The 13,363-nt window shown below is 35.2% G+C and overlaps 1 protein-coding gene across 1 annotated transcript in view; it reads left to right on the forward strand.

The window, feature by feature from the left end:
* Positions 1–13,363, forward strand: part of LOC306860265 (voltage-dependent L-type calcium channel subunit beta-3-like) — a gene marked incomplete at its 5' end in the record, with an annotated part of 39,837 nt that overhangs the window by 1,741 nt on the left and 24,733 nt on the right. Inside the window, one exon of the mRNA XM_079401876.1 lies at positions 39–131. Coding sequence (XP_079258002.1) covers positions 39–131 — 93 coding nt within the window. The remainder of the gene's footprint in view (positions 1–38; positions 132–13,363) is intronic.

Below are 13,363 nucleotides of genomic sequence, written 5' to 3' on the forward strand. Positions count from 1 at the left end.
GGGTGACTGTTTGTTTTGATGTGGTTGTCTCCATATAGCTACCACGAAAGTTGCCGAAGCGCAAGGGTCGTTTTAAACGCTCAGATGGCAGCACCTCTTCTGACACCACCTCCAGCTTCATCAAACGACAGGTAAGACTCTGCTTAACCAGTCAGCGCTTCCATAACGTTAATCACACAGATGCTATATATTGTTTCTGTCATTACGTTTTTATGTGGGGTTGTTTGAGTGGTTACGTTGTGTAGATTGACTTGAAGAAGTGACTCTGGAGGCTGGAATCAGCAGGTGTCTTATGAACCCTTTTCACATTTCTGGGTTTCTCAGAAGCGGAAGTTGTCATAGTTGGGTTAAATGTCTAGTGGTGTATGGAAACGACAACATATTTTATGCGTTCTCGTTTGTCCCAATGTTTCCAAAATGGAAATGTATTTATTATGTTAGTCAGAGGACAGATGTCAAATATGCGTAACCCCCTCAGCCTTTGTATTAGAAACACTGGGCCTCATTCATGAAACATTCGTAAATATAGGAGTAAATTCTGAGTAATTTGCGCTAAAACGGATCTTCCCGAAAACTCTCCTCTGGATTCAATCATTAGTAAATAGGGCGCTCGTGCATGCTCATACACAATTAGCATAATCCCCGCCTATGATTACAGCTGCGCAAATTGCGTGTCCAGGAACATAGTGGAATATTCTGGTCTACTTTCTCAGGTTTTGCTCCAGTATATTGCATAAATGCAAAAAAGACTAATAGGCCATATGCCTAACAATAAATATTCAATAAAGTGTGTCCACCAAAGCGTTTTAGCCATCTGACAAATGTCAGGTGCTCTTCTGAAAACGACTTCTGTGGCGCTTGAAAACGTTTTGGTGGCACAGTGTTTTTACAGCTGAGACGCTTTGGTTGCTATGATGTGGAATATCCACGGCAGTAACGTATTACTAGTATCTCATTTTGAAGAATATTATTACTGAATATAAACATGCAGTAACCAGTAATATTAACTTCTCTGTTGTACAAGTAGGATGATTGGTTGGTGTGATATTTGTCCCGCCCCTCCTCCATTGATTGGTCGGCTGGCTAAAAAGTGATAGTGAAAAGCGCTGCGTTTTACCCAAAGCTAAACAGCTACAAAAAAAAAAAAAAAAAACGCGCAAACGACCTTGTAAAATATTATGATTTCAGTGCATCAAAAAGGGTTCATTTTTACAACATCTTTTGTACATCTTTTTTTTACATATATATTTTAAACCATATCACATTTATATTGTATAATATATTACATAATTTAAAATATTTCATAATATATTGTCATATTAAAATATACAGTGATGCTTATAATAAAAATAAATGACAAATTTCATAGTACTTTTAATATACCTTTGAAAATATACATATTATTCTTATATATATATATATATATATAATATTATTATATATAATTCTATATGATAATATATTATAATATATAATAATAATATAATATATAAGAATATATTATTATATCTTTATGTAATGCTACATTATGTAATATGTAATGTATATGTGTGTGGGTGTTTATATGTATGTGTGTGTGTGTGTGTGTGTAAATATATACACACACACACACACATATGAAATTATATATATATATAATGAAATAAACTTTACAAGATTCTTGTCTTTCTTGTAATAAATTAACATTACATAGGATAATAAAATTATTATTATTTTAATTATTTTTACATTCATGACCATGGATTTTGACTTCTGTTTTGTGTAGGAGCTGATTATATCTATAAGGATACAGCCTACACTAATATGTCACCGTCTCACTTGTGCTTTAATTCAAGACGTGGCCGCTAGATGGAGGCAGCTCCGTTACTCTCCTGCAGCATCTTCATGTGTTCTTTAAGAGAAGCTTTTGAAAACACCAAAAGGAAAAAATAGGTTATGACAAGCACACTGAATTTCTCCATGGCATACTTCAACATCTATGTCAGCCTCGTTACATCAATTAATTTCCTCTGTAATGAGTGACCCAAATTCTTTGGTTTGTTCTGCGCACATCATATAAGTCTTTATATTCAGCCTGTAATATGTGACACCCTTAGATACCTACTCCAAATTCATCTGTGCGGAAGCAAAGGCAAGTTTACAGACAAGGTTTAAAGGGTATTAACAGGGACGTTGATTGTCTGGGCGTCCATCTGCCATGCAGCATTTAACATGTTAATAGAGAGTTTGTGTGTGTGTGTGTGTGTGTGTGTGTGTGTGTGTGTGGAAAGAAGAGACGGCATATTGAGCGGGTTGTTAATTTTCATGACCAGGAGGTCGTGGCAGTTTCAATTTTCTCTCAAAATATCACAGTTCCTTAAATATTAAAATATTAAAATATTAATGGAGCTCATTTGGAGTGGGGCCTGCTGGTGAATGTTAAATCTTCACGCTTTCTCTGTGTTCATAAAAACTGTGCTGTGATGGCGTACCTGAAAATAAGCATCTGTGACGTACATCATGGATTCCTTACATGCATGAAGACAGCGGTGAATGTGCTGTATTTCATGAATGGACGCATTACTGTGAATATTGGCATTGTTAAGTGTGAAAGAATGGATTATAGAAGTAAAATTGGGTTGCAACTGCTAGTTTACATTTACACTGCCGTTTGAGTTTCAGGTTGGTAAGAATATTTGATGTTTTTGAAAGAACTCTCTCATAAGAGATATATGCTCACCAAGGCTGCTTAAAAATCTAGTAAATACTGTAATATTGTGAAATATTATTACAATTTGAATATAATTTTTAAAATGTATCTGGATTTACGATTTTCAGCATCATTACTCCAGTCTTCAGTGTCACATGATCCTTCAGAAATCATTCTAATATAATGATTTGATGCTTAAGAAACATTTCTTATTTTCTTATTATCAATGATGGAAACATTTGTCTTGTTTAATATAATAAAGTTTTTTTGAGGAGTCTTTTATGAATATAAAGTAAAAAAAAAAAAAAAAAATCGCATATAAATTTTGTAGTGATTTAGTTTATCTGTTCTGTCAATTAAATTTGTCATTGCTGAATAAAAAAATATTAATTTCTTAAAAATAAAGTAAACAGCTAACTTTTAAATTGTAGTGTGATTGAAAACTTCTAGCTACTATTATATAATGCAATATTTATTAACATTTTAATGTATATATATATATTGCTAATATAGAATTACATATTTATGAATTAAATCATATTTATTTCTGTAATACATTTAAATGCAGAAATTAGGGTGGTAAGATTATTTAATGTTTTTTTTTTAATGGTAGTATACTTTAAATGTCTGGGCTGTCAGACACGGGTAAAATGTACTATTATATAATGTAATATATATTAATATTATAACTATAATTATATCTATATTATATTACTATTGTAAAAATGAAATATTTATTAGTTATACAGTTTTTATTTTTGCAATTCTGTTGCAGAAATGGCACACTGCATTTTAACGATAAGCATCAAATGTTTTAAGCATAATAAACATACTTTTTTTCTAAACTGTTTGAGCAATCTCTGTTTTTAGGATCTTAAAATACAACGGTTCGCTTCTCTCTCTTATTTTTTATTTTTTTAACTAGAGCCGTTTGTGGAGCTGTAGCTGTCGCTTTGTTTTTGTTTCCTCATGCTGACTTACAGAAATCTTTGCTCTGACTCGGGTGGGGTTGTCTTGCTGGATTGTGACTCATCTCTGCAGGAGAAACAGTGGCATTTACCTGCTGCTGTTGAGTGGATCTATTTCATCCCATCTGCTTTCTTATTGCATGAAAACGCACCCCACGTGAACCCTCTCTCATATGTGGACTCTGGGCAGCTTCTAGGGGCTTTTCATTTTGGCATAGAAATTAATATTGATTAAAAGCATATATAGAACTGAGAGGATAAGCCTCTCTCTCGCTCTCTATATATATATAGTCTTGATGCAGCGAACAAAAATATGAGGAATATTTGCATGCTTCTAGCTGTATCTCACTTCCAGCATGAACGAAAACAATAGTCAAAACATTTTTTGAACATATACCATGACAGTAAAATCATATTTTTTGTAAATATGATGGTACATTAATGTGGTAATCATTCGACGTACCATAATATTACAGGATTATTGTAGCATGGTAGCACCAGGGTGTTTTTGTGTGAAGGAGGACTCTTGATGTGAAGGCTTACATAACATGCACGTCCATACGTCCTCCAGCCCCTCCCACTCCAGAGCACTTCAGGACACTCTGGGATGAGGAGGCATTGCTGCTGTGCTACTCATTATCTTTCTGACACCTTGCTAAACAGACATTGCATAACAAACTCTCTCAAGTACTCTCAGGTGTCCCAGTTTGGGCACACAGAGTGGAAATCAGTTTTTTTTGTGGAACGGTTAAATACAGATAATAGGCACGTGCTGTAGATTTCTGTTGTCCCACTTTAATATGTAAATTCAAAATATGAAGTACAGTAGATGTAGATGATGATCCGGCATGGGAAAATAACAAAGCAACTAAGTCTGATCACTTAGAAAAGTAATAGCACACCTCTCCAAAACTACTTGCATGATTTGAGATTCTATTCATGTAGCACAATTGTAATAATTATTAATAAATAATATAATGATGACCACACCTTGTGAGAATGAAGTTTAATTTAGCATACTTTTAAGTAGTTATTGCATAAATGGTAACACTTTAAGTAGCCATTTTATTATTAGCATGCATGCTACTAGCATATTGACTGTTTATTAGTACTTATAAAGTACATGTTAAAGGAACACTCCACTTTTTTTTAAAATAGGCTCATTTTAAAACTCCCCTAGAGTTAAACAGTTTTTGAATCCATTTTTGAATCCATTCAGCCGATCTCGGGGTCTGGCGGTAGTAGCACTTTTAGCTCATCTTAGCATAGATCATTGAATCTGATTAGACCATTAGCATCTCGGTCAAAAATGAGCAAAGAGTTTTGATATTTTTCCTATATAAAACTTGACTCTTCTGTAGTTACATCGTGTACTAAGACTGACGGAAAATGAAAAGTTGGGATTTTCTAGGCCGATATGGCTAGGAACTATACTCTCATTCCGGCGTAATAATCAAGGGACTTTGCTGCCGTTCCATGGGTGCAGCAGGCGTAATGATATACGCAGCGCCTGAAAGTAGTCCCCAGCTAGGTAACTAGTTATGATATAGCTGGGGACTACTTTCAGGCGCTGCGTCATATCATTGCACCTGCTGCACTCATGGTACGGCAGCAAAGTCCCTTGAAATTCTTTGGTCATTTTTGAGCGAGATGCTAATGGTCTAATCAGATTCAATGATCTTTACCTTACTTTTACTTTACTTTTAGTCATTTAGCAGACGCTTTAATCCAAAGCGACTTACAAACAAGAAAAAGTAACTAAAAGTCAAAACTCTGTAAATACTATATACACACATTTAAGAAAATAAAGAAATTAAATAAAATTGACAAATGCATACAACATTTCAACACTAAACATTTAAATGGAAAAAAAAATCGATGCTATAATGATCTATGCTAAGCTAAGCTAAAAGTGCTACCGCCAGACCCCGAGATCGGCTGAATGGATTAGAAAACGGTAAAACTCAACTGTTTAACTCTTGGGGAGTTGGAAAATGAGCCTATTTCCTCAAAAAAGTGGAGTGGTCCTTTAATACCTTATTCTGCCTTAATAATTACCTGACTAAGTATTAATAAGCAGCAAATTAGGTTTGTTAAACTCTTAGTTAATAGTGAATATGTGTTCCCTATTCTTAAGTGTTACCTCATAAATAATATACTGTACTTTAAAAGCATACTGAATGTATTGTTTTCAGACGCTTAATTGCAGAATTGGCAGCTCTGTCTAGACACACACAAACACACATGAGAGAGCAGGTTGCTGTTGTGTTGTCATTAGCATGAATTAGAGGGCGGGCTCTGTGATGTGAGATGGAGATGAAGGTCAGAGGAACAGAGTTTTAGAGTGAGTCTGAGCAGCACATATGTGACAGCTGCTGATGGAAAAACATGAATTTATAGACAACACCTCCAACATACATCAGTCAAGGTAAATGCTTTGCTTTGATTTTCTTTCTCTCTCACTGTTTTTCTCCAGTTGTATCATCAAATCTGTTGATTTTTCTATTTGGCGTCTGAAGTATATGATTACTGTTCAATCTGGCTAGTAACTGTTAATTTAATCATGCAAAAGGTGTTTTGTGATGGATGAATTTATGTGTGCTTATGTCTAAGGAACATGCAAAATAGTTGCCATATTAAAGGCTTTATGTTTTATGAATAGGATATTACTAGTTGTTTCCAGTTTGACTAGAACAAAGTATATATTCATATTTGTTAGGTTTGTCCAGTTTTATCCAGGGCATAAGAAGGTCCAAAAGTAACTTTATGGCACACCTGCCCGCTGTGACTGAATTGAGAAAATTCACTTGCTATAAATATTCCTGACCAGCCATGAAAGTGTATTTTTGTATTCATTGTTTTTTTTTTATCTGACAGTTATATTATTTGACTATTTGTTTTTGTCTTCTGTTGGTGGAACCACACAGAGTACCTGTTTGTAAGTTAAAGTATGACAGAATTATTTTAATATCATTGAGATACTATTATAATTTTTTGTAATTTTTTTTAAATATTTTATATCTTCTGCTTTCATGTAAAGTTTAGTAATTTGTTATTTTTTTACATTTTATTAGTTTTGGTTGCTTTTAAATATGTCTGTATGTAGTTTTTTATGATTTTTTATTTCAGTTTTAGTTATTTTGATACATTAAGTTAAATGAAAATGAGAAATGTTGCCTTGTTAATTAGCTGAAATAGGTTCACATTTTTTGTACTATATTTTATTTCAGTTAGCATTTAAGTAACAACTTTTTTAAGGTTTTTAATTTAGTTAACTATAATCCTGGTTTGAAACTAAAACGATATCATTTGAATGTCTTTGATTGTGTAACAATGTATTTAAAAATTAATCTGCCAATTAAACCAGCTAGTTTTATTTTCTCTCCAAAGCCAAAGCCTGGTTAGTGTGAAGTTGAGACTAAGCCTGTGTCTGTCCAGCTGTATCTGAGTTCTGCTGACTAATAATCAGACGGGAATAGGCTAAATTTAGGCTGAAGAACCATCTTTATATCTGACAGACACAAAGACGTACAGCCTCTCCTGAACACAAACTCACTATTGTTGTTTCAGTCTTTTCCACATGAATCAGAGTGAAATGTGAAGGAAGGCTGAGATATTAGTGCAGGGTGTGTAGCACCGAGAGCGGTGTTGAAATCCATCGCATTAATAATGGATGGGAAATGGCCGCTCTGACAGTTCACAAATGGCCGTAACATCATTAAGGATCACTTAGCAAGAGCACTTTTCCTGCTTGTGCCACGCACAGACCATAAACACAGGGAGGGGTAATGTGTAGATATATGAGTGCTTCATTCCTGTGTCTGCCTCTTTTCCTCCTCAGTAAACTGAGAGTTTGTACCATGTATTTCTGTTTCTGTGTACTGGAGTGCAGTGTAAGCGGTCCCAAACAACTCAATAGCCCTTTGGGACCTCATGATTTTTTTTTTTTTTTGTGGCATACTCCACAAATACTGTATACTTTGGTGTGTTATTACTGTTTTAAAGCTTTAGAGGCATACATTCTGTGTTGTTTTGTTGTGAGAATTATTAGTTTAAATACATAAATTGTCTGTATACCCCCAATAAAATGGTGATTTGTTTCATATATCCCACATCAAACTTCTTATCTCCATCCAAAATTTAGGTTGGAAATCAAATTGATGTTCAATTAATTGTAGTATACCATAATTATAATATTTAGAGTTATTATTTTTAATATGCAAAACCATAATTTATTTATACTATATTTGTACCGCATAATTTCCCTCCATTATAAAGATGTAACATTCCAAACATTTTCAAATTTCAAACTCAATTTTTTATTTCATGGGGTCTTTAAAAACCCAACTAGTAAAATATAATTTATTTATTTATGATTATTTATACATTTAAATATATTGCTCAAACAAATCAACAAAACCATATGATGTGTGTTGTGATGGACAGGTTGAGTCCCAAAAATATAATTCTCCAGGGGCCTCATACATAAAATGTTTGCGCAGAAACCATCCTAAATTTGATCTTGCGATCATATCTCGAATATGCGTACTATAACTACAAAGTTTTAATAGTCTTTAAAAGTCCAAATGACTAACAATAAGGAACAATTTTCATTGGAATCACTTTCAAAGCCATTTTTTTTCCAGCTGATGAATTTTAAAAACACTGACAGCTAATCAGAATCCACCGACTTTAAAGGAGACATCGGATGCAAAATTCACTTTTACATGGTGTTTGCATATAAATGTGTCTTAGCAGTGTGTGGACACAACCACCCTACAATTATAAAAATCCATCCATTTTTTTTTAATCCCCCAAAAACCTAATCAGTCTGAATCAAGGCGTTTTGATTTTCTGAGCAGTGTGACGTCATACTGGTCAGGCCCCGCCCACAGCCACTTTTGGACTTCCCCATATTAGCATATTTCTGCCCTCAGCCTGTTGTACGCTGCCCGCCATCTTCTCCGTGCTCAAGACACTGTTGTGACAACATCTCGTGAGTTTTGTAATTGGATGTAAAAGCCTGTAGCCAGCTGTGAGGTCAGACCACGGTACATTTTTCTGAATTTACTGTTTAAAACTCCTCATATGAGTGTCTGCATGTATAATTCAGTTTAGACAGTTTGGAAGGATGTTTAGCATCCATGAAATAAAAATGATCGCAGCCAGTTGCCAGATCCAGCTATTATAAGCGTCTTTGGACTTGTCTTTTCCACTTAATTTAACACTTGAAAGTTAATAAAGTGTGAAATTGTGAAAGTGTGATATCTTTATCTTATATAATTTGCAAAATATTTGAAATTTTCAGTTCATATTTTAATTTGTTTTATTTTTCTGTCAGAAACATTATCAACGCTGCCAAAAACAGTAGCATTTAACGCTAGCACACAGATCTGTAGAACAAGTAGGTTACAGAATGAAATGAAATATGCAAACACTAGCCATGAAGAAGTCTATGCTATTTCATTCAGAGTATAGAAGTTAAATTTTCACAAATAATGCTAAAAACATTCATAAAAACACAGGACAAAGTTATCATCTATATAGCAATGATTATTAAGGAAAACTATAACAGTAATATGTATTAATAAACAATGATGAAATTATCCACCCCCTATTGTAAAATATTAACAAATTTTGATGCAATAAATATTGTATAATTTAACATTGTTCATCCCTCCAAAACAGAGAAAACATCTTTCACAAACATCTACATCGTCTCTTTTAAAATGTTACTGTATATAATGTGTTTATGAGGGGTTATTATAACACAGTTCTTAAAGGGGTCATCGGATGCCCATTTACACAAGTTGATATGATACTTTAGGGTCTTAATGAAAAGTCTATAACATACTTTGGTTAAAATTTCTCAATGGTAGTGTAAAAAACACCTTCCTTACTCTGTCAAAATCAGCTCTGTTTTCAGCACGCTGATCTAGTCCATGTTTCTTTAAATGCTAGTGAGCGCTGCTGGCTCCGCCCCTCTCTTCTGTGGAGTGACGAGTAGACCATAGATATGTGTAGATTCCCTATTCGTCCTCTCCTTCTCGCATTCACCGTAATAATCAATGAATATTCAAAGATATACAAGCGTATAACTTGCTGTTGTAGACGCACACAGTCAATGCGCTCAAAGATTCGCAGACCGTTCCAAAAAATGGATAATGTCCATAATAATGTCCATAAACAGTCCATAATGAGGCATCTAGGTATATATATCTATGGAGCATACTAAACTTCAGCTGTGAAACTGGCTAATTAGCACATTATTAGGAAAGACTACGTCATTCTGACAGCAACCTCAGAACAGCCTGATTTGAGAAAGGGGATTTTAAAATAGGGATTTAAAAAAAACACTGGGTGGATTTTTATCATTATAGGATGGATGTGTACACACACTTACAACACACATTTATGTGCAAGCAACTTGTAAAGTGAATTTTGGATCCGATGATGCCTTTAACCCACCCCAGACCTTTCACACCCTGGCTATGGCCATGAACATAAGAGTCCTCATTATCTCCTGACAGTGGATTAGTTTTGTTTTTGATGTTTACGCGCCACAAAATACACAAAAAGAACATTTAAAAAAAAAAAAAAAAAAGAAGAGAGGGGTGGGGTGAGCAGTAGCTCATTATCATTTAAAGAGACATTCACAGAAACGGGTTGCTGTGAACAGAGACATGGTAAAAGGGTGTTGTTCTATAAAATTATGTTGCAGACATTTCATGAAGACCCTAAAGAATCATACCAACTTGTGGAAAATGGGCATCTGATGACCGCTTTAAAACAACAGACAACAAAACTGCAGAGTGTGCTAATATGTCCGTTAGTCTGGACAATAATATTCTTATCATTATAGTTATCTTTATAGTTATCGCTCTTGGTATGAATCTTGAACATATCTTGAAAGTTTTTTTTATTTTATTTTTTGAGGCATAAATCTAACAACATGCAATGAAGTGTGTCGTTCAAACCCATTTTAACATATGAACCAACTGAGACATTTAGATGGAAAACATTACTCAGCTTAATTTGTATTTAAGATACAGATGTTGTTTGGGTTGTGTGTGAGCATCTCAAGAGACTTGTCCTTTTTTCATGGGACTTTTGTTCACGTTGTTTTGTCTCTCTTTCCATACCTGTCTCTCTCTCTCTTTTTCCCTGTGTCTTCCTCTCCTCCCTCCCATGTGTACCGCTCGCTTTGTTTGAGGCTGTTATTTGGAGCTGACAGAATCAGGGCTGAGTTTCAAATATAGGAGGAAGCATCGCCATGGCCTCACCAACCAGAAGAACGTCTCCCACCAGCCCAGAACTTCCATTCATTTCCACCTCTATTTTTTCTACAGCTACATCGATTTCAGCGACCACCTTCATCATTCCACCCACGGCAATGTGGTTTTACGCACTAAGGCATTTGCTTATCTTTACACTATTATGCGTTGTCTATGTCTTATTATTTCCACCTGCCTCACAACAAGGTGGTGTTGTTTGATAACCTTGGGCGTATCTTGATGTTAAAATATGAAGGATAAATGATATCCATAGTGCAGTGAATCTATAAAGATTACGCACAGAGAGGAAGATGATATATGTGCTGTAAGGGGAAAGGAGAAGCCGCGGGGTGGTGGGGGGGGTTGTGTGCTATATTTGGTGTTGCAGTGAAAGCGGGAGTGGGTGTGAACCAACTTCATCTGCCATCAGAGACTCGCTAAGAAAGGGGTGAGGGGTAAACATCTGCACACAGCTGAGTTGGGCTTTGGACATGGGAAGAAAAAGAGTGTGTGGATGTGGGCTTTTGGTAGGCAGCAAATCAAGTTCCGTTCTTTTCCAAAACAATGCTGACGTCATTATGGTTAGCAGACAAGTATGACGATGACTCAGTAATGAGAAGTTATAGACCTTATGCTCCAGAGAAACAAGTGCATAGCCATCTTTAGAATTTAGGGAATTTTGAACTTCCATTTTTGCGGTAGCTCTGTATATATCTATGGCATCACTGTTGAAGAGTAATTAGCCAGTGAAGTGGATTTACTTATTGTTTGGTATGTAATGATTCACTCAACTCGCGCTGCGATACGATTCACAATACTGATTTCACAATACAATTTTCTCGCAATTAGTTTTTTATAAAAAAAAAAAAAAAAGATTTAAAATGCCCCTATTATGGGTTATGAAAGGTTCATATTTTGGTTTTGGGAGTCCCCAACAACAGGTTGACATTTGCTCAACTACTCCCAAAGGATTCGCTCAACGATTGATTTTTCCAAACCCCTCCTTTGCGTGACGCTAATCTGCGGTGATTGGTCGATTTCATTTAAAGCAGTGTTTGTGAGCTTTTAACGCTCCAAAAGCAGCACCTAGTGGCAAAGAATGAATTAGCATTTTCATTCAGACCAACGCTAATATCAAGTTTCCCCAGGTCTGCACGCACAAGTAGGCGGGCAATATGCTAATGTTTCATGTTGACGTCAACATGAAACGGCTTGGGATTCATTTTAAAAACGACTCGTTTCAATGATTCAGAGTCGACTCTTTCTTTTGAGAGACGATAACATTATACACGGTGCACTTTCAGATTTAAAACTTTGCAGGATGTTTTCATTCACTTAGAGCTGTGTTACACACTGCATGAAAGGTCATTTTAAAAAATCCATAATAGGGGCACTTTAAAGGGATAGTTCACCCAAAAAATGTAAATTACCCCATGATTTACTCACCCTCAAGCCATCCTAGGTGTATATGACTTTCTTCTTTCAGATGAATACAATCAGAGTTATATTCAAATATATCCTGGCTCTTACGAGCTTTATAATGGCAGTAAATTTTAAAACAAGTGGTTCATTCATAAATCCGTAAGATCTTGCTGCGGAAATACAAGAAAGACAGAAGACAGCGAGGGCAGCGCTGAAAAGTGGCGGAGATACATAAGGACTATATGAACAAACCCCTAACACTAATAATATACACTTAGCATATAAGTCATCCTTTATTTGCACGGGCCAAACAAATAGAGGTACACTTAAATAGTCCTTCAACATAAGGCTTCATCTATTTCAGTCCAACATTAAGTCGTAAAATCAACCACCCAGTAATCAACCACCTAGCAACAACCTAAAACACCCTAGCAACCACATAAATCACTCTTAACACCCTGGCAACACTTAGGAATGTGCTAAACACTCAGAACACCTTAGCAACAGTGTGCTAAAAAACATGTATGCTGGGTCCGGATTAGCTAACTATCCATCCTAAATAGTATTCAGAAATTAGAATTAGTGTGTACCAATCATAGTATGTTGAACTAAATATCACAAAGGTACCCAGAACACTGTAACAAACACATAGCAATGCATTAAAATAATCACTCAAAACACCCTATAACCACATGGCAGTGTGCTAAAAAATTATTGAAATGTGCAAACACAACATATTTTCTTTGTGTTGTTTTTCTGTGAGCTAACCAATATATCTCAATCAAATCAATATCCTTCACCAAAAAGAGAGCAACACAGTGGATCTCAAAATGCTCAGTTATATTTTGTTATGTGGAAGATTAATTGCTAATGTTGGATGAATGCTACACAGAGACAGTGGCGATGACACGCCGTTCACAATGAAAGAGCTGAATCTGCAAAAACAAGCCTTCTGTTCAGAGAGTTAATTATGCTAATGTCTGCACTTTCTGGTTGTTTTTCTTCTTTAG

This window comes from Barbus barbus (genome assembly GCF_936440315.1).
Source record: "Barbus barbus genome assembly, chromosome: 41".
Taxonomy (NCBI): Eukaryota; Metazoa; Chordata; class Actinopteri; order Cypriniformes; family Cyprinidae; genus Barbus; species Barbus barbus.